We start from the raw sequence: 27,708 nt of genomic DNA, 5'->3' as shown, positions 1-27,708 counted from the left end.
TTAAACCACTGATCTGTGCTTGACTCCTCTGCTTTTCACAATCCGTAATCCTCAAATAATCTAAAGCAAACAAGAAAATGAAGCCTGGTGGAGATTCTCACAGAGGGTTTGCCAGAGAGGGTTCAACAGTAGGCTGTTTATAAAATGGATATGTGCACAATAACTATTTCAACTGTCAGGTTTTGATTCCTTGTTTTATGAAACAGTGATTAAGATATAAAATGTTGGCAGGATAATTGCTGCTTGTGTGTTTGACGACGCCCACCCACAGATTATATCCCAACCCATAATCTAATGTTGTGTCACCGTGATCATAGTCAGTACTACAGTCACACCTCACTGTGCCTCATTCACTTGGCTCTTCTCTATGATCCTCTCCTCAAAAACCTTACATAGTCTGGGTTTGGACTTTCCCTTCAGAGGCTGCCGCTTGAACTGAATGTCCTTGGTGTTTCTGTACAAATAAATACTGTATCATTATCTTTTGTAGATTAAGTTTGCATGTGAATCTAGTAAATGTTGACAGTAATCACCAAGATGGAAATTAATAACTTGACGATTTGCCACACAGCAGCCACAGGGAATCTCAGGGGAACTCTGAGGCACCAGTTCAAGGAAAGAGGCACTTTCTAATTCCCTTCCATTTAAAAATGCTCACACCAGCACAAGCATACATACACACCTTGTTTTCAGGGTATGTTGTAACCATTCAACATGAAACAGTTCCTGTGAAGTGTCACACTGGGTAAGTATGTACAAGACTAGAAAGCTGATACTGAACACCAATGCCACTTACACTCCATCACAATGTACACATGTGGGGGTTCGCACACGTACACACACACAAGCAGGCACAAACACACACCCTCCTACACACACACAGGGAAAGCAGATTGACAAATTCCAGGTGTTAACAGTCCAGTGTGATACAGCTTTATTCTTGGTCGCGGGTGTCCCCTTAGACCCCTGGTGAATCTTAATCATGAATCAGGACGGAACATGCACACTCTCCAAAATGACAGCCCAGTGACCTCACACTGATACGATAGCTCCCACCTAAGTGATTTATGACCTGCCTCAAGGCATGGCTACCCAACAACCTTTAACAGCTTAATACAGACTGTTATACACTGCTGCCCTTAAGCCCCAAAACAGACTCAACCTGCCTCTCTCTCTCTTTCTCCCCCTCTCCCTCTCTCTCACTCTTAAAACACAAGGCCAGTGTTCTGATCCTAAATGCCAACGTGTGGCCTCTCCTCTGAGAGCATCCTCTGATTCTTCCACCAGGTGTGGCAACACCAGTAACAACAGCCATCAGAACCACACACTGACTGACTGACTGGCTGACTGGCCCAGCTCCATCTTCCTCCAGTACAGACAGTCACAGTGCAGACAGACAGCGGGCGTGTTTTTTTTACAGTCACCTCAGCCTGCCAAGTCATACAGCAACTTCCTCTCCACAGTAGAGCCCTGAATCTCCACAGTAGAGGCATGAATCTCCACAGTAGAGCCCTGAATCTCCACAGTAGAGCCCCGAATCTCCACAATAGAGTCCTGAATCTCCTTAATAGAGCCCTGAATCTCCACAATAGAGCCCTGAATCTCCACAATAGAGCCCTGAATCTCCATAATAGAGCCCCGAATCTCCACAATAGAGCCTGAATCTCCATAATAGAGCCCTGAATCTCCACAATAGAGCACTGAATCTCCACAGTAGAGCCCTGAATCTCCACAGTCGAGGCATGAATCTCCACAGTAGAGCCCTGAATCTCCACAGTAGAGCCCTGAATCTCCACAGTAAATCCCTGAATCTCCACAGCAAAGCCCTGAATCTCCACAGTAGAGCACTGAATCTCCACAGTAGAGCACTGAATCTCCACAGTCGAGGCATGAATCTCCACAGTAAAGGCATGAATCTCCAGAGTAGAGCCCTGAATCTCCACAGCAGAGCCCTGAATCTCCACAGTAAATCCCTGAATCTCCACAGTAGAGCCCTGAATCTCCACAGTAGAGCCCTGAATCTCCACAGTAGAGCCCTGAATCTCCACAGTAGAGGCATGAATCTCCACAGTAGAGGCATGAATTTTAAGCCCGAGCCCTACCCATGCCCATGACGTTCAGGCCCTACCCTACCCAGGCCCGATTGCTTCTGCCAAATTTAAGGCCCTGCCCAAAACCCGAAATCAGAAATAACTTCCTCTGTTAGTAAATCCATTTGCTGCTCCTCTCTGTCTGTCACTCGCTCCCTGCGCACAGCTCGCTGTGCATGCGCTATGCTCATGGCTTTCTGAGTCTGTTATCCATAGCAATAGCTCTGCTTGGGCTGCTCTGCTCAATGAAGAGACATGAGAGAGCAGTTAGCTGTTAGCTACTTTTCATCACTCTAAACTCCAACTGTCTTATATTTGACGAGGTTGAAGCACTTCTGACACCATGTTAGGATTTTAGTCAGATATAACTGTGCTGCGCAGCAGAGTACATGCAAATGGCTCAGCTTTAAAATGTTAGTCATCATTTTAGTGATACCTGAGCCCTGCCAGTACCCTAGTTATTGATGAAAAAACAGGACCTACCCGGCCCTAACCGATGTATAATGTTGGGGCCGTCAGGCTCTGGTCAGGTAGGAGGAGAGCTCTACTCCACAGCCCAGCTCAGTTAATGCATCTCTGAGATACCATCGACAGGAGAGCTTTCATCAAGATACCAGCCCACAGACCCACAGCTCACAGTTCAAGGCAATGTGAGGCATAAATAACAGGTGTAGGCCTATGTAATGGTTGAGATGCATGGATGCAGTAGTATGTCCTCTTAGACCATCACACTAAAATAACTTTCTTTCCTTGTGAATAAAATACAGCAGTTAAAGCAGTAACTGTGACTGTGATTTATCTATTAAAAACATCTGTCAAAACAGACACTGATTCACAGACCTTATTTGCTCCAGTGAAATGGCAGCCGTTGCATGATAGTTCTTCATTTTACATTAGGAGACAGAGAGCTAATAAAGTGGGCTCATAGTTTCCATTCAGTTCCCCATTGGATTCACAGCAATTTAGAAAAACGACTCAATCAGAACATTGATTAAAGTTACATTGGAGGCCTCAAATCAAATCCAGATAAGATAAAAACAGACTTTTACATCAGAGGCAGTAAAAGTCACACAACAGCGTCCCCTTTCACAGACGTAGACAGTGTAGAACCGTGGCTTCAACATTGTACAAAAGCATGCCGTTTAAAAAACGTTATTGTTTTCAGGAGAACAAATGAGAGGCAGTGACCCCTGCCGTGAGGTCAGAGGTTGAAGGTCAAAAGTGGCCGGTGCCTGAGGCTTTCGTTTGTCAGCCAACACTTTTACAGGTCACCAGGGGACAGAGAGGAAGCTAAGTTCCAGCACGGCATGGCACAACGCATTGACCCCTGGGTAATGGCAGGGCTGGTTGTTTTTACTGTGTAATTACTGAGTGTATGTAGCAGAGGAGAGGGGGGTCAGTGCACTGTCCCTCTGCATGCTTCACCACGGGGACCTGATTGTTTTTGGCAGTATGTTTGTGTCATTATTGTGGAAAAACTCACTCAAGGAAGTAGCTTTATGGTGATCCTGCTATTTGTAGAAACTCAAGCCGGGACACCAAAAGAAATACAGCAAAACAATCTGAATGTGCCAACACATCGTTATGATGCCATTATTCTTCCAACTCCACTGATAAACAACAGGGCTCCACTCACATCACACCCAGAAACAGACCCAGAAACAGACCCAGACCAGACCCAGACCCAGACCAGAACCAGACCCAGACCAGACCAGACCAGACCAGACCAGACCAGACCAGACCAAGACCAACCCTTCAGTTATTTACCTGTCATGTTCTGTCTCCTCCTCTATATCCTCCGCTCTGGAATCAGAGAGGATACGATGTCAATATTTAGCTAGAGTTACACAAATAGGCAATCCAACGCAACAACACTTGCACAGAGCACAGAGCATGGACCCTACACAACATCCATGTTCCACATGCATCCTGTCTCAGACCACATCAGAAATATGTCAGTCTCAGACCACCTCACTAATGCATAAGACATATATCATGTCTGAACCACAACATTAAATCAGAAGCTAGACTATACAACCCTGCAACACGAACAGAGGCCATCCATAATGAGACTGTGCAGTCAAGTCCATACACTCACACATCAAGACATACACAAACCAAACCAAGGCCAATAAATGCTCTAATGCAACAACGGACATCATACTCACTGCCTTTAATAAAACACAGGGAGGCCACATGGGGAGGCCATACAGAGAAAGCAGGGGCCCTGGTCGTGTATACAGGAGTCACACAGAGACAATAGGAGCCATCCAACAGAACAGAAGCCAATCTGTTTTCAGCCACAGAACAGCTGCCAGCCAGGCCAACTCTCTGGCACACAACAGAACACAACACTGACATGACACTAACACCATCATAAAGAGACCGGAATGCTCTTGTTCTGTAAATACTGGGATTCCCCTTGTAAGCCTTTCAGAAGCAGAATACACCCAGATCACTGATCCACAATACAATCACTTATTATGGGAGTCATGGCGCCAGCTCAATCAGACATCACTCATGACAGCCCTCCTCTGGTGCAGTGGGATGCGGTGAGAAGAGCAGGGAGGCAAGGGTAAGGAGAGTGGCAGGGGGGTGGCAGCATGGCAGGATGGAGGGTGTACTCACAGTTTGGGCTTGGTGGGCAGTGGAGGACCTTCCTTCACTGGGGGCGGAGACATCTTGGCTGGGCCTGGGAAGTCTGGCTGGGCCTCTCGTGGAAGCAGACTGAAGGTGGGCTGAGGGGGGCTGGCAGGCCTGCCGTTCTGCAGTGCCCAGTTGGCCCGGTCCTGACCCTCCACGTCGTGGTACATGTGGACAGGCTGCAGGCCCGACATGCTGGGCCAGATCTCCAGCTCGTTGACGTGGAAACCCTCGGTGCAGGTACTGGGTGGGACCTTGGGCGGAACCTCCAATAGGCTGATCTCTGTGGGCGGGGGAGGGGGAAAGGCCTGGGTGTCCTCAAAGACAGAGTCATCCCCGGGCGCCACACCATTCCTGAACGAGTCGTACACCGCTAGAGGGAGAGAGACAAGAAGTGTCACATTACAGACATCTCCTCACACAGTGCACTAAAATAACCTGCAGCAGAGCCCAGCCTGCCCCACATCCCCCTCTTATAGCCTACTAAACATGGCAGTTCTAAATTTAGTTTGGAATGTGATGTGATCTAAAGTAGCAGCTGTGTACAGTCAGCCTGTTTGTCTGGGGGAGGTCTTGATGTAACCCCTGTTTATTTGGTCCATGGATTTCCTCTGATTGCGTGGTGAACTGAGAGCACACAGAGTTATCAGAGAGAATAAACATGTCTCCCTTCTCCCACACTGAGATAGCTGATCATCGCCAAACTACCCACCCCCCACTCCTCCTCTTTTACTCCCCCTCCCCCTCCCCCTCCCCCTCTCCACCTCCCTCTCCCTCCTCCTCCTCCTCCTCCCTCTCCCCTCCCCCTCCCCCCTCTCCCCCTCCCTCCTCCTCCCCTCTCCCCTTCCCCTCTCCCCTCCCTCTCTCCTCTCCCCTCTCCCCCCTCTCCCTCTCCCCCTCCCCTCCCCCCCTCTCCCCTCCCCCTCTCAGCTTCCCCCATCCCCCACCCCCTCCCCCTCTCCCCTCCCCCTCTCCTCCTCCTCATATAGATCCATGATTATCCAGGAAAGTAAACAGGACCAGGACAGTCATCTGAACCAGAGGAAACCACACAGGGATCCACTAGACCTCCCAGGCTGACTGTCTATTTGTAATCATTAATATGATGTAGTTTAACTCAATTACACAACAAGTTGATACAAGTTATAAAAACGGTCGTCAAGTTAATACAATAATGATTGTAACTCACCTGTGGGAGTGTTGAAGGCCCCTCCAGTGACATAGAGTTGGGCTGTGCTGCTGACGGAGCCGTAAAGGTTGGTTGCAATGCAGCAGAACTGACCTCCATCCTCTGGGAAGGCCTCTGCTATCACCAGCGTACAGATCTCCTCTGGAACAAACCAATCACAACTCTCATCACATACACTGTGGTGAATTAAACAACTAGCAGTGGCACAATGTTGAAACTAACAGCAACAAATAAATATTGGTGGTCAGTATAAACAGGTTAGGGAAAGTTTGTAACAGTTGAATGAGACAGACACTGACTGTTCGACTGGTTTAATAGACGTTTACACAGCCATAAAAGAGTGGAAGGTTTACTATCTACATGTTTGTAGATAGTGGGCGGGCGGGCGGGCGGACGGACGGACGGACGGACAGACAGACAGACCACTCTGAATGTGACAAGTGAAGTAGGAAAACAGACATACCAACACATGTAGACACACAAACACACACACAAAGAAAAAGAGAAAGTGGGAGAGAACACAGGTGTTGAGAGATGTCTGTAGTGTGACTGACAGGGTTTCTATGAGAGCTTGACGGTAACACCTCTTTAGTCACTTCTCAAACTGGAAAAGTCTCTGTGTAAATATGTGTGTAAGAGATTGTGTACGTCTCTCAGAGTTTATTAGATTCCCTCTTATTGTCCCAGACTGATGTTTTGAGGCCTTTGTCAAATCCAGGTTAACGGTAGATGACATCATCACAGTGTCAAAACATACAGACTGACGCAACATTCAGACTAACGCAACATACAGACTAACGCAACATACAGACTGACACAACATTCAGACTAACGCAACATTCAGACTAACGCAACATACAGACTGACACAACATACAGACTGACGCAACATACAGACTGACGCAACATACAGACTGACACAACATACAGACTGACACAACATACAGACTGACACAACATACAGACTGACGCAACATACAGAATGACACAACATACAGACTTACACAACATACAGACTGACACAACATACAGACTGACACAACATACAGACTGACACAACATACAGACTGACGCAACATTCAGACAACGCAACATACAGACTGACACAACATACAGACTGACACAACATACAGACTGACGCAACATACAGACTGACACAACATACAGACTGACGCAACATACAGACTGACACAACATACAGACTGACACAACATACAGACTGACGCAACATACAGATACACAACATACAGACTGACACAACATTCAGACTGACACAACATACAGACTGACGCAACATTCAGACTGACACAACATACAGACTGACACAACATACAGACTGACGCAACATTCAGACTTCAGACTGACGCAACATACAGACTTACACAACATACAGACTGACACAACATACAGACTGACACAACATACAGACTGACGCAACATACAGACTGACGCAACATACAGACTGACACCGGTTTGGATGCATGATGGAGCTGACGGGAGTAGACATATAGCAGTGACTTGGTTGATGACAACATGCCTGAGAATGACATAGGAGGAAGTGAAGTAACTTACCCGGCTCTGCTGCAGACCGTGGCTCTGTGTTTCACATGACATCAAAGGGAGAGAGGGAGAGGAGGTAAAGAAGAGCGAGAGGAGTTAGTAGGACTCATAAGTCATTCAATCCTTTTTTAACTTTTCGATGACCTCTCACACAAATAAGTATTCTGACTACTGAGAATGTCTTACTTTTCTGCAGGATGCGGAAGTCTGGAGAGTCCTGGATGACCTGTCCCTGTCTGAACCACTGGACCTGCAGAGGAAAGCTGCCTCGAACCCTGCACTCCAACACAACCACCTGACCCTCTGATGCCTGGGCATTCTGTAAGAGCTGGAGGGGGAGAGAGACAGAGTTTTAAGAGGGAGGGAGGGAGGGAGGGAGGGGGGAGGGAGGGAGGGAGGAGGAGGAGAGGAGAGGAGAGAGAGAGAGAGAGAGAGAGAGAGAGAGAGAGAGAGAGAGAGAGAGAGAGAGAGAGAGAGAGAGAGAGAGAGAGAGAGAGAGAGAGAGAGGAGAGAGAGAGAGAGAGATGCAGGAAGGGTGAGAGATGAGAGACGGGGGGGCAAGGTAAAGTTGAGAAAGAAACAGAGAGAAAAGGTCAGGGTTAAACAAACAGTAAGAGAGCGAAGGACAGGAGGAGAAAGAGACATCAGAAGGAAGAAAGGAAGGTTAAGAAAAAAAAGTGGGAGAGGAGGAAATGAATGAAGACATAGACAGAGAGGAAGACAACACAGTGTCAGTAAGCAGAGCAGAACAGAACAGAACACCACACGTGGGAGTGGGAGGCCAGCAGACACTGACCCCATTTACAGCACTCTGTTTCACAAAAGGACAGGACACAGCAGGGCTATCCAGACAATCCTGTAACAGCTTCTAGTGTTGCAATCAGAGAGGCAGGAAACCATCCGTTGAGAGGCCAAGGCAGGGGCCAATGGCAGCATTGTGTTACCTCTCCAACCAGTCAACAGGTGTCACAGTGAAAGGACTCATCCTATCTATCAGCAACAGAAACTCTCTCGTGTGTGTGTACTGTGAGTGAATCAGTGCCCCTCTTTGTGAGTGTATGAACTGGGTTTTGCAACGTGACTGAATATTTTGGGATGACCTGGGTGAAAAGAGGGTGTGTGTGTGTGTGCTTACGAGTGTGTGCGTCCATGCGTATGTGTGTCTCAGTGTGTGTGTGTGTGTGTGTGTGTGTGTGTCTCAGTGTGTGTGTGTGTGTGTGTGTGTGTGTGTGTGTGTGTGTGTGTGTGTGTGTGTGTGTGTGTGTGTGTGTGTGTGTGTGTGTGTGTGTGTGTGTGTGTGTGTGTGTGTGTGTGTGTGTGTGTGTGTGTGTGTGTGTGTGTGTGTGTATGTGTGTGTGTGTGTGTGTGTCTATGCCTATGTGTGTGTGTGTGTGTGTGTGTGTGTGTGTGTGTGTGTGTGTGTGTGTGTGTGTGTGTGTGTGTGTGTGTGTGTGTGTGTGTGTGTGTGTGTGTGTGTGTGTGTGTGTGTGTGTGTGTGTGTGTGTGTATGCCTATGTGTGTGTGCAACAGCCAGGGTGACATCACACCCCTAACTTCACCCAAAAAGAGCACATATTCTCATTGAGATGAAGCCCTACGGCTTCTGGAGGAGGGGGTGAAGACAAACAAATGTATTTTTGTAACGAGCTGGAAAATGATTTGTAGTCTGCAGGGCTGGATGGGAGTGAAACCCTCCTGACCTATATCGGTTTGGCAGGCCTGTTTGATGCGCTGCCTTGGCCGGCTCGCATCCCACCAGCCCACAGACCATGACGTATGGCCTGAGGTGGGCTGAGGGAGGAGGGGAGGAGCAGTTGTAGGTTACAGAATGGTTAAAGCAGGAGACAGGGACTTTCTGGCTGTACCCCTTCAAATGTTTAATCTGACCCCCGCCCCTCCTACGGTGTGTTATTACAGGGAGATGGAGCGTGCGGACGTCTGCATTTATGTGTGCGTGATGCACAACTTTTCCATAACTCCAGATGTAGTCTAACCTTGGTAAAGATAGGGGGCGCTGTAAGAGGACCACCACCTCCATATAGTGAAGAAACTGGACTCTGCATCTGGAGGAAAAGATAGAGAGATGTTATCTGACCATAAAGTATCTATCTTGAGAACACTTGCTGTTGTTATTCATAATGACCCTTCCAGATGGTATACTGCTGTGTGTGTATGTGTGTGTGTGTGTGTGTGTGTCCTACCCGGTGTGGGGGTGCAGATAGGACCAGGGTGGAGCGGTGAGGTACAGCCTCAGGGCTCTTGGGTGAAGGTGAACGAATGGACAGGGAGATAGAAGTCGTCTTCTTCTGGACCCTAAAACAGACAGCATTAGGTCTGTTCATCAGAGTAGCCATTTAGAGAGCAAAATGTGCAGTAAATGTATAATTACTACTATTTGCAATAATTGTCTGCTCTCACACACGTCTGATGCTATAAACACACAAAGCCGTCAATTTACACCTTATAAATGACTTTGGACCATATAAAAATGGACTAAGATGATGTCACTGAGAATGACAGCCAAGACGTTAATGTGTAAACAGAAGAGTCGATGAAGGAGTAGTGAAGGCAGAGTGAAGACAGGGAGGGACAGGTGGGAGATACACAGAGAGATAATGACAGAGAGAGAGAGAGAGAGAGAGAGAGAGAGAGAGAGAGAGAGAGAGAGACAAGAAGGGCCTTCTATGCCATCAAAAGGGACAACAAATTTGGCATACCAATTAGGATCTGGCTAAAAATACTTGAATCAGTTATAGAACCCATTTCCCTTTATGGTTGTGAGGTCTGGGGTCCACTCACCAAGCAAGAATTCACAAAATGGGATAAACACCAAATTGAGACTGCATGCAGATTTGGCAAAAATATCCTCTGTGTACAACGTAAAACACCAGGTAATGCAGAGCAGAATGAGGCCGATACCCACTAATGATCCAAATCCAGTAAAGAGACGTTAAATTCTACAATCACCTAAAGGAAGTGATTCACAAACCTTCCATAACAAAGCCATCACCTACAGAGAGATGAACCTGGAGAAGAGTCCCCTAAGCAAGCTGGTCCTGGGGCTCTGTTCACAAACCTTCCATAACAAAGCCATCACCTACAGAGAGATGAACCTGGAGAAGAGTCCCCTAAGCAAGCTGGTCCTGGGGCTCTGTTCACAAACACAAACAGACCCCACAGAGCCCCAGTAGAGCAACACAATTGGACCCAAACAAAATAACAGCGCAAAATAGATAGTTATTTGTCCCTAAACAGAGAGTACATAGTGGCAGAATACCTGACCACTGTGACTGACCCAAACTTAAGGAAAGCTTTGACTATGTACAGACTCCGTGAGCATAGCCTTGCTATTGAGAAAGGCTGCCGTAGGCAGACCTGGCTCTCAAGAGAAGACAGGCTATGTGCACACTGCCCACAAAATGAGGTGGAAACTGAGCTGCACTTCCTAACCTTCTGCCCAATGTATGACCATATTAGAGACACATATTTCCCTCAGATTACACAGACCCATAAAGAATTTGAAAACAAACCCCATGTCTATTGGGTGAAATACCACAGTGTGTCATCACAGCAGCAAGATGTGTGACCTGTTGCCACAAGAAAAGTGCAACCAGCAAAAAACAAACACTATTGTAAATACAACCCATATTTATGTTTATTTATTTTCCATTTTGTACTTGAACTATTTGCACATAATATGACATTTGAAATGTCTTTATTATTTTTGTAACTTGTGTGAGTGTAATGTTTACTGTTTTTTAAATTGTTTATTTCACTTTTGTTTATTATCTATCTCACTTGCTTTGCAATGTAAACATATGTTTCCCATGTCAATAAGGCCCTTAAATTAAAATGTAATTTAATTGAGAAAGAGAGAGGGAGGAGGCTGCCCCCCAGAGACCTCTCATTATCTAAATGACCCAGAGTTTCACTGGCCAGGGTTATAAGGTAATTTGACAGTTTTATAGGGCTAGTTAAATTAGAGCAAGCAGCTAGCCTGATTACCACCTGGAGGGCCCAGTTGACCTTGACCCAACCACAGGGTTAGGAAGGGGTTAAGGCTCACAAGGTGAGGGGTGGTGAGAGGTTCATGCTAAGACACAGGCACGCACACACACACACACACACACACACACACACACACACACACACACACACACACACACACACACACACACACACACACACACACACACACACACACACACACACACACACACACACACACACACACACACACACACACACACACACACACACACACAAACGTACTGAGGCATGGCTCCTGATCTGGACTTTGACACTTCTCCTTCTGAGTCGGAGGATGAAGCACCTGAACAGAGGCACAGAGGGATGAGAAATAGAGACCTTTCAGTGAGAGTTGTCCGTACATTCATTCAAATGACAGGAATTGAATAACAGTGAGTGCAGAGATAGTAGCAGTTACCCTGGATGTAGACCTCTGCCGAGGTGTTGTCCGCCCCCAGGCTGTTGGAGGCCACGCAGGTGTAGCGTCCCGTGTCGTCCTCGAAGGCCTCAGCGATCACCAGCGTGTGTAGGGCACCATCCCTCCAGATCTGGATGTCAGGACAGTGGTGCAGCTCCCGCCCCTCACAGAACCACCTGGACACGCACAGAGAAAACAGTCACTTAAATACCACTCTACAAACAGCCAAAGGCTCCACCAATGTGTTGATACAAGTAAGAACCATCACTCAAGATAAAACTATTTCATTCATTTCAGATTAGCGGTTATAATCAAGACTATGAAGAATGTGGTCTGCCAATCAGAGTAATTCATCAGATTACTGTAAACCCCCCTCCAAACGCACCCACACACCTGAGTACTGCCAGACAGACACCGCCACTCATCTATGATACATTGGTTTTGGGATAATTGAAATCTTTCATGGTTTCCATACAAATGTTATCCAACCTCAATTTATGTGTGGTTACTGTTTATACTGTGCATTCATTTATGAGTCCCATTTTTCACTCTCAACACCATGTCCACTGTGCAGTGTAGATACAACGTCGTATTAGACTTTTTCTCACACATATGCCTTCACAGACACCTCTACCCTCTGGGCATGTCTCAGAGAGTGTTTCCGTACCTGCTCAAGCTCAGCGCTGAGGCAATGACAAAACACAGAGTTACAGGAAACAGGCACATCCCCTCCATAACCCCAGACGTCTGAGTTTCTGCCTGGGCTGGAGCGTGGCCTGGTGGGACCTGCCTTGCTCGATACCTGCCTTGCTCGATCAATCACTCACTTCTCACTCACTTCTCCCCTCTCTGGATTGCAGGAGGCATAAGACAGTCTACAGACAGTCTACCACACTAAACAGGCATGAGACAGTCTACCAGACTAAACAGGCATGAGACAGCCTATCAGAATAGACAGGCCTCAGACAGTGTAACGCACTAAACAGGCATGAGACTATCTACCACACTAAACAGGCCTAAAATAGTCTACAGACTGTCTACCACACTAAACAGGCATGAAACAGTCTACCAGACTAGACAGGCATATGAGACGGCCTACCAGACTAGACAGGCATGAGACAGCCTACCAGACTAGACAGGCATGAGACAGCCTACCAGACTAGACAGGCATGAGACAGTCTACCAGACTAAACAGGCATGAGACAGTCTACCAGACTAAACAGGCATGAGACATCCTACCAGACTAGACAGGCATGAGACAGCCTACCAGACTAGACAGGCATATGAGACAGTCTACCAGACTAGACAGGCATGAGACAGTCTACCAGACTAAACAGGCATGATACATCCTACCAGACTAGACAGGCATGAGACAGCCTACCAGACTAAACAGGCCTCAGACAGTGTACCGCACTAAAAAGGCATGAGACCATCTTCCACAGTAAACAGGCCTAAAATAGTCTACAGACTGTCTATTGCAAGAAACAGAAAGGAGACAGTCTACCAGACCCAATGATGCCACGTCACCATTTCAAACACGGCCACAATATTCCCAGAACCATCTCACTCCTGCTTCGCCATGCTTTTGCTCCTCCTATAAAATGAGAAAACATGCTCCTATACAGCTGTAACTTTATTGCCTGCCCATTAACCCCAGCAGTGAGAGGAGAAGGAGGCGGAGCAGGAGGAGGAGGAGCAGGAATTCAGAATGGACGAAGCACAGCTGTTCTGTTCCGCCGATGGCAGACCTCGGGAGATTCCAGCCTTTCTGGAACGCTGTATAAAATGCCCTGCATTCCTCTGCCTGTCTATTATACACTTTACATTATACCCTCACTTCACCCTGCCAGTCAGATGCCAGGACAGACAGACAGACAGACAGACAGACAGACAGACAGACAGACAGACAGACAGACAGACAGACAGACAGGCAGGCAGACAGACAGGCAGGCAGGCAGGCAGGCAGGCAGGCAGGCAGGCAGGCAGGCAGGCAGACAGGCAGACAGGCAGACAGACAGACAGACAGACAGACAGACAGACAGACAGACAGACAGACAGACAGACAGACAGACAGACAGACAGACAGACAGACAGACAGACAGACAGACAGACAGACAGACAGACATCACTTAATCCCCTATTATTTACACCTGATGTGAGAGAGATGCTGAGAGAAGAAAGGGATGGAGAAAGTGAATGAGAGTGCTGGGTAGAACAAGAGTGTGAATGAGTGGTGTGTCAGGCAGGTTCTGAAAGGACAACTGCATACACAACACTCTGTCATTATCGAAACGGGATCGCACAACACAATTCATTAGCACCACTGGCAGGTGGATGAGCCGAAGGGATTTAGTCATAATATTCCGACTGTCAGACTGCACTGAACTGAATGAGAAAAGGGGTTAAATTCCCTGTAATAGCTACAGTTGAAGTCGGACGTTTACATACACCTGAGCCAAAAACATTTAAACTCAATTCCTGACATTTAATCCTAGTAAAAATTCCGTCTTAGGTCAGTTAGGATCACCACTTTATTTTAAGAATGTGAAATGCCAGAATAGTAGTAGAGAGAATGATTTATTTCAGCTTTTATTTCCTTCATCACATTCCCAGTGGGTCAGAAGTTTACATACACTCAATTAGTATTTGGTAACATTGCCTTTAAATTGTTTAACTTGGGTCAAACACTTCGGGTAGCCTTCCACAAGCTTCCCACAATAAGTTGGGTGAATTTTGGCCCATTCCTCCTTACAAAGCTGGTGTAACTGAGTCAGGTTTGTAAGCCTCCTTGCTCGCACACACTTTTTCAGTTCTGCCCACACATTTCCTATGGGATTGAGGTCAGGGCTTTGTGATGGCCACTCCAATACCTTGACTTTGTTGTCCATAAGCCATTTTGCCACAACTTTGGAAGTATGCTTGGGGTCATTGTCCATTTGGAAGACCCATTTGCGACCAAGCTTTAACTTCCTGACTGATGTCTTGAGATGTTGCTTCAATATATCCACATAATTTTCCTACCTCATGATGCCATCTATTTTGTGAAGTGCACCAGTCCCTCCTGCAGCAAAGCACCCCCACAACATGATGCTGCCAACCCCGTGCTTCACGGTTGGGATGGTGTTCTTCGGCTTGCAAGACTCCCCCTTTTTCCTCCAAACATAGCGATGGTCGTTATGGCAAAACAGTTCTATTTTTGTTTCATCAGATCAGAGGACATTTCTCAAAAAAGTCCGATCTTTGTCCCCATGTGCAAACCGTAGTCTGGCTTTTTTATGGCGGTTTTGGAGCAGTGGCATTTTCTTTCTGAGCGGCTTGTCAGGTTATGTCAATATAGGACTCATTTCACTGTAGATATAGATACTTTTGTACCTGTTTCCTCCAGCATCTTGACAAGGACCTTTGCTGTTGTTCTGGGATTGATTTGCACTTTTTGCACCAAAGTATATTCATCTCTAGGAGACAGAGCGCTTCTCCTTACTGAGCGGTATGACGGCTGCGTGGTCCCATGGTGTTTATACTTGCATACAATTGTTTGTACAGATGAACGGTACCTTCAGGCATTTGGAAATTGCTCCCATGGATGAACCAGACTTTTGGAAGTCTAAAATATTTTTCCTGAGGTCATGGCTGATTTCTTTTGATTCTCCTATGATGTTAAGCAGAGAGGCACTGAGTTTGAAGGTAGGCTTGAAATACATCCACAGATACACCTCCAGTTGACTCAAATTATGTAAATTAGCCTATCAGAAGCTTCTAAAGCCATGACATCATTTTATGGAATTTTCCAAGCTGTTTAAAGGGACAGTCAACTTAGTGTATGTAAACTTCTTACCCACTGGAATTGTGATACAGTGAGTTAAAAGTGAAATAATCCGTCTATAAACAATTGTTGGAAAAATTACTTGTGTCATGCACAAAGCATATGTCCTAACCGTATTGCCAAAACTATAGTTTGTTAACAAGAAATTTGTGGAGTGGTTGAAAAATGAGTTTCAATGACTCCAACCTAAGTGTATGTAAACTTTCGACTTCAACTGTATGTCTTAGCATGGTAAGCAAGGCTAGTCATAAACCTACACTTGGGGACATGCAGCTGTTCTCCCATAGGAGAATGTTTTTTGGTTCCAGGGAGGAGACTTTTTGGTTCCACGTCAAACCCTTTTGGGTTGCATGTTAAACCCCTGTGGAAGGGGTCCTATATGTAACCCAAAAGTGTTCTACCTGGAACCAAAAAGGCTACATCAAAGGGTTCTACTATGGGGACAGCTGAAGAACCCTTAGAGTGTGCTGTAACTGGGACTGCTCTGAACTGTTGCTACAACCCCTGCTTTCCCCTTAGTAATGACCTAGTCACGATACCAGTCGTGTGTCTTAGCATGGTTAGCGAGGCTAGTCATAACCCTATATTGTGACGGCACTGAACTGCTTCTACTGCTACAGCTCTAATATTAACCTCTCATAACCGAGTTCTCTTCCTTATTTCCTGATTAAGTGAAATTAAGGAAAGTTAGTCCAGGAAGATAGTTAGTTATGTGTTAAATTATAGGAAACAGATCAGGTCTGTTAGTGACACGAGGCCTCGAGCAGGGAGGCAGGGAGGCCTTGTGTTATCCAGCAGCAGCATGTCATCCACACAGGCAGCTGGAGGCCAAGAGTCAGCCACGCTCCAAACATCCACAGCTATCTCCACTGTACTGATGAGGCAGACTGTGACAAACATGCCAAGTCTTTGTACAGTGCTTTTCCTTCTACCCAAGAGCATGGGTTTGCTGTATATATATATGCTTATAATTCTCAGTAATATCAAAGGCTTGTGTTGAGGAGCTGAAACAGTTCCGTGGATACAGTGCACTGAGCTGACAGCAGAAGGAAATTGAAAGTCTTGATTGTTTGAGCAAAGCAATATGTCTGCGTGGTTCAGGATCCATTTCTCACATTATGACAACAGGGAAGAAAAAACTAAATAACTTGGTTGGTTAAAATCCATCTTCTGGGAATTAGCTCTGAATTAAAAATCAAGGGGATTTGTGGGTTTTTTTGTTGCTCTCATGCCAAACTGTTTCTGTTGAGTCCCCATTTCTCTACGATAATCACAATGACTCGTAGTCTCCCTCAGATTCTCAGTGCCACATGCTCCCAGTTTGAAGTATCCCACACTGCATACAACACCATTTAGCTGTAACAGAATAATTTGGACTATACATTCACTAGAGGGTACAGTTAATATTAGAGGGAAAGAGAGGAGAGCAGAGTAGGCATCCAGGAGCTGATGTTCAACCTAACAGGCAGCCAGAACTGCAGAGTAAACTTAACCCACTCCCAGTGAGCACCACAATAAAACCTCATATTAATCAAACCCTAATGACCTGCTATTATGTATAATTACTGAGTAAACTCAGTTAGAAACAGACTATCTGCAATGTTCCTTGTTTAAACCCCACTCCATGTAACTTCGTTTAGCCAGGCACTGTGGAATGTGCTGAACATAACTCACTTTTCTTACTGTTGTCACTGTTCCTTCTTATACTGTTCTCACTGTTCCTTCTCACTGTTCCTTCTCACTGATCTTACTGTTTCTTCTTACTGTTGTCACTGTTCCTTCTTATACTGTTCTCACTGTTCCTTCTCACAGATCTTACTGTTCCTTCTTACTGTTCTCACTGTTCCTTCTTATACTGTTCTCACTGTTCCTTCTTACTGTTCTCACTGTTCCTTCTCACTGATCTTACTGTTCCTTCTTACTGTTCTCACTGTTCCTTCTCACTGTTCCTTCTCACTGATCTTACTGTTCCTTCTTACTGTTCTCACTGTTCCTTCTCGCTGTTCCCTCTCACTGTTCCTTCTCACTGTTCCTTCTCACTCTTCCTTCTCACTGTTCTTACTGTTCCTTCTTACGGTTCTCACTGTTCCCTCTCACTGTTCCTTCTCACTGTTTCTTCTCACTCTTCCTTCTCACTGTTCTTACTGTTCCTTCTTACTGTTCTCACTGTTCCTTCTCACTGTTCCCTGTCACTGTTCCTTCTTATACTGGTTCTCACTGTGGAATCCTCAGCTGTTCCTATTCTCCTAATCATAGTGTTCTCACTTTCCTGTTCTCCGATCCTTTCACTGATCTTACTGAGTTCCTTCTTATACTGTTCTCACTGTCCGTTCCTTCTCACTGATCTGTTTCCTTCTTACTGTTCTTCTCACTGTTCCCTGTCACTGTTCCTTCTCACTGTTCCTTCTCACTGTTCCTTCTCACTGTTCCCTCTCACTGTTCCTTCTCGCTGTTCCTTCTCATTGTTCCTTTTCACTGTTCCCTCTCACTGTTCCTTCTCGCTGTTCCTTCTCACTGTTCCCTCTCACTGTTCCTTCTAACTGTTCTCACTGTTCCTTCTCACTGTTCCTTCTTACTGTTCTCACTGTTCCTTCTCACTGTTCCTTCTTACTGTTCTCACTGCTCCTTCTTACTGTTCATACTGTTCCTTCTCACTGTTCCTTCTCATTGTTCCTTCTTACTTTTCCTTCTTACTGTTCTCACTGTTCCTTCTTGCTGTTCCTTCTTGCTGTTCCTTCTCAATGGTCCTTCACACTGTTCTCACTGTTCCTTCTTACTGTTCTCGCTGTTCCTTCTTACTGTTCTCACTGTTCCTTCTCATTGTTCTCACTGTTCCTTCTCACTGTTCCCTCTCACTGTTCCTTCTCGCTGTTCCTTCTCATTGTTCCTTTTCACTGTTCCCTCTCACTGTTCCTTCTCGCTGTTCCTTCTCACTGTTCCCTCTCACTGTTCCTTCTAACTGTTCTCACTGTTCCTTCTCACTGTTCCTTCTTACTGTTCTCACTGTTCCTTCTTACTGTTCTCACTGCTCCTTCTTACTGTTCATACTGTTCCTTCTCACTGTTCCTTCTCATTGTTCCTTCTTACTTTTCCTTCTTACTGTTCTCACTGTTCCTTCTTGCTGTTCCTTCTTGCTGTTCCTTCTCAATGGTCCTTCACACTGTTCCTTCTCACTGTTCTCACTGTTCCTTCTTACTGTTCCTTCTCACTGTTCTCGCTGTTCCTTCTCGCTGTTCTCACTGTTCCTTCTTACTGTTCTCACTGTTCCTTCTCGCTGTTCCTTCTTACTGTTCTCATGGTTCCTTTTCACTGTTCTCACTGTTCCTTCTTACTGTTCTCACTGTTCCTTCTTGCTGTTCCTTCTTGCTGTTCCTTCTCAATGTTCCTTCACACTGTTCCTTCACACTGTTCCTTCTCACTGTTCTCACTGTTCCTTCTTACTGTTCTCACTGTTCCTTCTTACTGTTCTCACTGTTCCTTCTCACTGTTCTCACTGTTCCTTCTTGCTGTTCCTTCTCACTGTTCTCGCTGTTCCTTCTCACTGTTCTCACTGTTCCTTCTTACTGTTCTCGTGGTTCCTTTTCACTGTTCTCACTGTTCCTTCTTACTGTTCTCACTGTTCCTTCTCGCTGTTCTCACTGTTCCTTCTTACTGTTCTCACTGTTCCTTCTCACTGTTCCTTCTTACTGTTCTCACTGCTCCTTCTTGCTGTTCTCACTGTTCCTTCTTACTGTTCCTTCTCAATGTTCCTTCTCACTATTCTCACTGTTCCTTCTCACTGCTCCTTCTCACTGTTCTAACTGTTCCTTCTTACTGTTCTCACTGTTCCTTCTCACTGTTCCTTCTTACTGTTCCTCCTCACTGTTCTCACTGTTCCTTCTTACTGTTGTCACTGTTCCTTTTCACTGTTCTCACTGTTCCTTCTTACTGTTCTCACTGTTCCTTTTTATTTTATTTTTATTTCACCTTTATTTAACCAGGTAGGCTAGTTGAGAACAAGTTCTAATTTGCAACTGCGACCTGGCCAAGATAAAGCATAGCAGTGCGAACAGACAACACAGAGTTACACATGGAGTAAAATATTAACAAGTCAATAACACAGTAGAAAAAAAGAGAGTCTATATACATTGTGTGCAAAAGGCATGATGAGGTATGCAAATAATTACAATTTTGCAGATTAATACTGGAGTGATAAATGATCAGATGGTCATGTACAGGTAGAGATATTGGTGTGCAAAAGAGCAGAAAAGTAAATAAATAAAAACAGTATGGGAATGAGGTAGGTAAAATTGGGGGCTTTGTTGCGGAATAGAAAACCGGCTCTAGATTTGATTTCCGATTGGAGATGTTTCATATGAGTCTGGAAGGAGAGTTTACAGTCTAGCCAGACACCTAGATACTTATAGATGTCCACATATTCAAGGTCGGAACCATCCAGGGTGGTGATGCTAGTCGGGCGGGCGGGTGCATGCAAAAAGCATGCATTTGGTTTTACTAGCGTTTAAGAGCAGTTGGAGGCCACGGAAGGAGTGTTGTATGGCATTGAAGCTCGTTTGGAGGTTAGATAGCACAGTGTCCAAGGACGGGCCGGAAGTATACAGAATGGTGTCGTCTGCGTAGAGGTGGATCAGGGAATCGCCCGCAGCAAGATCATCATCATTGATATATACAGAGAAAAGAGTCGGCCCGAGAATTGAACCCTGTGGCACCCCCATAGAGACTGCCAGAGGACCGGACAGCATGCCCTCCGATTTGACACACTGAACTCTGTCTGCAAAGTAGTTGGTGAACCAGGCAAGGCACTCATCAGAAAAACCGAGGCTACTGAGTCTTCCGATAAGAATATGGTGATTGACAGAGTCGAAAGCCTTGGCAAGGTCGATGAAGACGGCTGCACAGTACTGTCTTTTATCGATGGCAGTTATGATATCGTTTAGTACCTTGAGCGTGGCTGAGGTGCACCCGTGACCGGCTCGGAAACCAGATTGCACAGCGGAGATGGTACGGTGGATTCGAGATGGTCAGTGACCTGTTTGTTGACTTGGCTTTCGAAGACCTTAGATGGGCAGGGCAGGATGGATATAGGTCTGTAACAGTTTGGGTCCAGGGTGTCTCCCCCTTTGAAGAGGGGGATGACTGCGGCAGCTTTCCAATCCTTGGGGATCTCAGACGATATGAAAGAGAGGTTGAACAGGCTGGTAATAGGGGTTGCGACAATGGAGGCAGATAGTTTCAGAAATAGAGGGTCCAGATTGTCAAGCCCAGCTGATTTGTACGGGTCCAGGTTTTGCAGCTCTTTCAGAACATCTGCTATCTGGATTTGGGTAAAGGAGAACCTGGAGAGGCTTGGGCGAGTAGCTGCGGGGGGGCGGAGCTGTTGGCCGAGGTTGGAGTAGCCAGGCGGAAGGCATGACCAGCCGATGAGAAATGCTTGTTGAAGTTTTCGATAATCATGGATTTATCGGTGGTGACCGTGTTACCTAGCCTCAGTACAGTGGGCAGCTGGGAGGAGGTGCTCTTGTTCTCCATGGACTTCACAGTGTCCCAGAACCTTTCGGAGTTGGAGCTACAGGATGCAAATTTCTGCCCGAAGAAGCTGGCCTTAGCTTTCCTGACTGACTGCGTGTATTGGTTCCTGACTTCCCTGAACAGTTGCATATCACGTGGACTATTCGATGCTATTGCAGTCCGCCACAGGATGTTTTTGTGCTGGTCGAGGGCAGTCAGGTCTGGAGTGAACCAAGGGCTATATCTGTTCTTAGTTCTGCATGTTTTGAACGGAGCATGCTTATCTAAAATGGTGAGGAAGTTACTTTTAAAGAATGACCAGGCATCCTCAACTGACGGGATGAGGTCAATGTCCTTCCAGGATAACTGGTCCAGGTCGATTAGAAAGGCCTGCTCACAGAAGTGTTTTAGGGAGCGTTTGACAGTGATGAGGGGTGGTCGTTTGACTGCGGATCCGTAGCGGATACAGGCAATGAGGCAGTCATCGCTGAGATCCTGGTTGAAGACAGCAGAGGTGTATTTGGAGGGCCAGTAGGTCAGGATGACGTCTATGAAGGTGCCCTTGTTTAAAGATTTAGGGTTGTACCTGGTGGGTTCCTTGATGATTTGTGTGAGATTGAGGGCATCAAGCTTAGATTGTAGGACTGCCGAGGTGTTAAGCATATCCCAGTTTAGGTCACCTAACAGAACAAACTCTGAAGCTAGATGGGGGGCGATCAATTCACAAATGGTGTCCAGGGCACAGCTGGGAGCTGAGGGGGGTCGGTAGCAGGCGGCAACAGTGAGAGACTTATTTCTGGAGAGAGTAATTTTTTAAATTAGTAGTTCGAACTGTTTGGGTATGGACCTGGAAAGTATGACATTACTTTGCAGGCTATCTCTGCAGTAGACTGCAATTCCTCCCCCTTTGGCAGTTCTATCTTGACGGAAAATGTTATAGTTTGGTATGGAAATCTCAGAATTTTTGGTGGCCTTCCTGAGCCAGGTTTCAGACACGGCAAGGGCATCAGGGTTAGCAGAGTGTGCTAAAGCAGTGAGTAAAACAAACTTAGGGAGGAGGCTTCTGATGTTGACATGCATGAAACCAAGGCTTTTTCAATCACAGAAGTCAACAAACGAGGGTGCCTGGGGACATGCAGGGCCTGGGTTTACCTCTACATCACCCGCGGAATAGAGGAGGAGTAGTATGAGGGTGCGGCTAAAGGCTATCAAAACTGGTCGTCTAGAGCGTTGGGGACAAAGAATGAAAGGAGCAGATTTCTGGGCATGGTAGGATATATTCAGGGTATAATGCGCAGACAGGGGTATGGTGGGGTGCGGGTACAGCGGAGGTAAGCCCAGGCAGTGGGTGATGATAAGAGAGGTTTTATCTCTGGACATGCTGGTTGTAATGGGTGAGGTCACCACATGTGTTGGAGGTGGGACAAAGGACGTATCAGGGGTATGAAGAGTGGAACTAGGGGCTCCATTGTAAACTAAAACAATGATAACTAACCTGAACAACAGTATACAAGGCATATTGACATTTGAGAGAGACATACAGCGAGTCATACAGTAATCACAGGTGTTGAATTGGGAGAGCTAGCTGAAACAGTAGATGAGACAACAACAGCTAATCAGCTAGCACAACAACAGCAGGTAAAATGGCGTTGACTAGGCAGAGAGGGTCGGATTAACTACACACAGAGCCTGAGTGCGGCTGGGGCCGACAGATAAAACATAAACAAGCAGAATGGAGGACCGTGATTAATGGACAGTCAAGCATGCATCAGCTATGTAGCCAAGTGATCAGTGTCCAGGGGGCAGCGGTGGATGGGACAGGGAAGCTAGACTGGCAAGTATTATCCAGGTTAAAAAAACTGGCTGTCTGTGCAGAAGGTAAAAGTCGCTAGCAGTGGCTAACAATGACTAAATAGCTTGTAGCTAGTTAGCTGGTTAGCTTCTGGAGGTTCTTGAATGTGTTCTAAAAATTAAAAATAATAGCGATTCCGTATCACATTGGGTGAGGCTGGTTACCGGAAGGTATAACCTTCTCGAAGGTTCTCACTGTTCCTTCTTACTGTTCTCACTGTTCCTTCTCATTGTTCTCACTGTTCCTTCTCCCTGTTCTCACTGTTCCGTCTCACTGTTCCTTCTTACTGTTCCTTCTTACTGTTCCTTCTCACTGTTTGTTCCTTCTTACTGTTCTCACTGTTTCTTCTTACTGTTCCTTCTTACTGTTCCTTCTCACTGTTTGTTCCTTCTTACTGTTCTCACTGTTCCTTCTTACTGTTCCTTCTTACTGTTCCTTCTCACAGTTTGTTCCTTCTTACTGTTCTCACTGTTTTTAATTACTGTTCTCACTGTTCCTTCTTACTGTTTGTTCCTTCTTACTGTTCTCACTGTTCCTTCTTACTGTTCCTTCTTACTGTTCTCACTGTTCCTTCTTACTGTTCCTTCTCATTGTTTGTTCCTTCTCACTGTTCCTTCTTACTGTTCCTTCTTACTGCTCTCGCTGTTCCTTCTCACTTTCCTTCTCACTGTTTGTTCCTTCTTACTGTTCCTTCTCACTGTTTGTTCCTTGTTACTGTTCTCCCTGTTCCTTCTTACTGTTCCTTCTCACTGTTCCTTCTCGCTGTTTGTTCCTTCTTACTGTTTGTTCCTTCTTACTGTTCTCCCTGTTCCTTCTTACTGTTCCTTCTTACTGTTTGTCTCATTGTTCCTTCTCACTGTTCCTTCTCACTGTTCCTTCTCACTGTTCCTTCTCACTGTTTGTTCCTTCTTACTGTTCCTTCTCACTGTTTGTTCCTTCTTACTGTTCTCACTGTTCCTTCATACTGTTCCTTCTCACTGTTTGCTCCTTCTTACTGTTCTCCCTGTTCATTCTTACTGTTCCTTCTTACTGTTCTCACTGTTCCTTCTCACTGTTTGTTCCTTCTTACTGTTCCTTCTCACTGTTTGTTCCTTCTTACTGTTCTCACTGTTCCTTCTCACTGTTTGTTCCTTCTTACTGTTCTCCCTGTTCATTCTTACTGTTCCTTCTTACTGTTCTCACTGTTCCTTCTCACTGTTTGTTCCTTCTTACTTTTCCTTCTCACTGTTTGTTCCTTCTTACTGTTCTCACTGTTCCTTCTTACGGTTCCTTCTCACTGTTCCTTCTCACTGTTTGTTCCTTCTCACTGTTTGTTCCTTCTTACTGTTCTCCCTGTTCCTTCTTACTGTTCCTTCTTACTGTACTTACGGTTCCTTCTCACTGTTCCTTCTCGCTGTTTGTTCCTTCTAACTGTTCTCACTGTTCATCCTCGCTATTCTCACTGTTCCTTCTTACTGTTCCTTCTCACTGTTTGTTCCTTATCACGTTTCCTTCTTACTGTTATCACTGTTCCTCCTCGCTATTCTCACTGTTCCTTCTCACTGTTTGTTCCTTCTTACTGTTCTTACGGTTCCTCCTCGCTATTCTCACTGTTCCTTCCTACTATTCCTTCTTACTGTTCCTTCTCACTGTTTGTTCCTTCTCACTGTTCCTTCTTACTGTTCCTTCTCACTGTTTGTTCCTTCCCGCTGTTCCTTCTTACTGTTCTCACTATTCCTTCTTGCTGTTCCTTCTCGCTGTTCCTTCTTACTGTTCTCACTGTACCTTCTTGCTGTTCCTTCTTACTGTTCTTACTGTTCCTTCTTGCTGTTCTCACTGTTCCTTCTCAATGTTCCTTCTCGCTGTTCCTTCTTACTGTTCTCACTGTTCCTTCTTGCTGTTCTCACTGTTCCTTCTTGCTGTTCCTTCTTACTGTTCCTTCTTGCTGTTCCTTCTTGCTGTTCCTTCTCGCTGTTCCTTCTTGCTGTTCTCACTGTTCCTTCTTACTGTTCTTTCTTGCTGTTCCTTCTTGCTGTTCCTTCTCACTGTTCCTTCTTGCTGTTCTCACTGTTCCTTCTTGCTGTTCCTTCTCACTGTTCCTTCTTGCTGTTCTCACTGTTCCTTCTTACTTTTCCGTCTTGCTGTTCCTTCTTGCTGTTCCTTCTCACTATTCCTTCTTGCTGTTCTCACTGTTCCTTCTTGCTGTTCCTTCTCACAGTTCCTTCTCGCTGTTCCTTCTTACTGTTCTCACTGTTCCTTCTTGCTGTTCCTTCTTACTGTTCCTTCTTGCTGTTCCTTCTTACTGTTCCTTCTTGCTGTTCCTTCTTGCTGTTCCTTCTTACTGTTCTCACTGTTCCTTCTTGCTGTTCCTTCTTACTGTTCCTTCTTTCTGTTTCTTCTTACTGTTCCTTCTTGCTGTTCCTTCTTGCTGTTCCTTCTTGCTGTTCCTTCTTGCTGTTACTTCTTACTGTTCTCACTGTTCCTTCTTGCTGTTCCTTCTTACTGTTCCTTCTTTCTGTTCCTTCTTACTGTTCCTTCTTGCTGTTCCTTCTTGCTGTTCCTTCTTGCTGTTCCTTCTTGCTGTTCCTTCTTACTGTTCTCACTGTTCCTTCTTGCTGTTCCTTCTTGCTGTTCTCACTGTTCCTTCTTACTGCTCCTTCTTACTGCTCTCACTGTTCCTTCTTACTGCTCCTAATGAGCAGCCTGGCGACCTCGAGTGCCAGAGAGGGGGAGTGGGAGCAGACGTAACATTCTCACTGTTCCTTCTCACTGTTCCTTCTCCTTGTTATTTCTTACTGTTCAGATGAAGCAGCATTGAGCTGGGCTGACTAGTCCAGATGTGGCCTAGCAGCTGGGTACTGTGGGTACTGTGGGTACTGTGGGTACTGTGGGTGTGAGAGCAGGACGCAGCCACCGTGTAAAAATGACTTTTAATGATCTGAACGATAGCCCTTCATTAACACACCCTTCACCTTCACCATCCTATTCCTATCACACACCCTGTAGTACAATAACAATAGGAAACACACTCTGGTCCAGACATACACACACTCAGACACACACATACACACAATGGCTGGGTGTGTAAGCTAGGAGAAATTACCTGAGTGTTTTATCCTGGCCTCTCCTTTCCTCTCCCACCCCTAGGCCCCAAGCTAGACGACTTCCAGACATCCCCCACAACCCTCCCCACAACCCTCCTTCTTACTGTTCCTTCTCACTGTTCCTTCTCGCTGTTTGTTCCTTCTTACTGTTTGTTCCTTCTTACTGTTCTCCCTGTTCCTTCTTACTGTTCCTTCTTACTGCTCTCACTGTTCCTTCTCACTGTTCCTTCTCACTGTTCCTTCTCACTGTTTGTTCCTTCTTACTGTTCCTTCTCACTGTTTGTTCCTTCTTACTGTTCCTTTCCTTCACTGTTTGTTCCTTCTTACTGTTCTCCCTGTTCATTCTTACTGTTCCTTCATACTGTTCCTTCTCACTGTTTGTTCCTTCTTACTGTTCCTTCTCACTGTTCTCACTGTTCCTTCTCACTTCTTACTGTTCCTTGTTTGTTCCTTCTTACTGTTCTCACTGTTCCTTCTCACTGTTTGTTCCTTCTTACTGTTCCTTCTCACTGTTTGTTCCTTCTTACTGTTCTCACTGTTCCTTCTCACTGTTCATTCTCACTGTTCCTTCTCACTGTTTGTTCCTTCTTACTGTTCTCCCTGTTCATTCTTACTGTTCCTTCTTACTGTTCTCACTGTTCCTTCTCACTGTTTGTTCCTTCTTACTTTTCCTTCTCACTGTTTGTTCCTTCTTACTGTTCTCACTGTTCCTTCTTACGGTTCCTTCTCACTGTTCCTTCTCACTGTTTGTTCCTTCTCACTGTTTGTTCCTTCTTACTGTTCTCCCTGTTCCTTCTTACTGTTCCTTCTTACTGTACTTACGGTTCCTTCTCACTGTTCCTTCTCGCTGTTTGTTCCTTCTAACTGTTCTCACTGTTCATCCTCGCTATTCTCACTGCTCCTTCTCACTGTTCCTTCTCACTGTTTGTTCCTTCTCACGTTTCCTTCTTACTGTTATCACTGTTCCTCCTCGTTCTCCTTCTCTGTTCCTTCTTACTGTTCCTTCTTACTGTTCTCACTTCCTACTTTCCTTCTCACTGTTCCTTCTCACTGTTTGTTCCTTCTTACTTTTCCTTCTCACTGTTTGTTCCTTCTCACTGTTTGTTTCCTTCTTACTGTTCTCCTGTACCTGTTTCCTTCTTACTGTTCTTACTTTCCTTCTTGCTGTTCCTTTCCTTCTCAATGTTCCTTCCTTTCCTTCTTACTGTTTGTTCCTTCTTACTGTTCTCCCTGTTCCTTCTTACTGTTCCTTCTTACTGTTCCTCACTGTTCCTTCTCACTGTTCCTTCTCACTGTTCCTTCTCACTGTTTGTTCCTTCTTACTGTTCCTTCTCTGTTCCTTCTTGTTTCCTTCTCACTGTTCCTTCTTACTGTTCTCACTGTTCCTTCTTACTGTTCCTTCTCACTGTTTGCTCTGTTCTTACTGTTCTTCCTGTTCATTCTTACTGTTCCTTCTTACTGTTCCTTCACTGTTCCTTCTCACTGTTTCACTGTTCCTTCTTGCTGTTCCTTCT

The 27,708-nt window shown here is 45.7% G+C and overlaps 1 protein-coding gene across 1 annotated transcript in view; it reads right to left on the bottom strand.

Moving 5' to 3' along the window:
• palld (palladin, cytoskeletal associated protein) overlaps positions 1-27,708 on the bottom strand; it is a 111,381-nt gene that overhangs the window by 39,743 nt on the left and 43,930 nt on the right. Inside the window, 9 exon segments of the mRNA XM_046300598.1 lie at positions 3,858-3,893; positions 4,719-5,106; positions 5,923-6,063; positions 7,494-7,517; positions 7,668-7,809; positions 9,476-9,544; positions 9,683-9,794; positions 11,754-11,814; positions 11,929-12,104. Coding sequence (XP_046156554.1) covers positions 3,858-3,893; positions 4,719-5,106; positions 5,923-6,063; positions 7,494-7,517; positions 7,668-7,809; positions 9,476-9,544; positions 9,683-9,794; positions 11,754-11,814; positions 11,929-12,104 — 1,149 coding nt within the window.

This window comes from Oncorhynchus gorbuscha, linkage group LG15, assembly GCF_021184085.1.
Source record: "Oncorhynchus gorbuscha isolate QuinsamMale2020 ecotype Even-year linkage group LG15, OgorEven_v1.0, whole genome shotgun sequence".
Taxonomy (NCBI): domain Eukaryota; kingdom Metazoa; phylum Chordata; class Actinopteri; order Salmoniformes; family Salmonidae; genus Oncorhynchus; species Oncorhynchus gorbuscha.
Note: the sequence above shows the minus strand (reverse complement) of the source record. Positions and strands in the feature narration are given on the sequence as shown.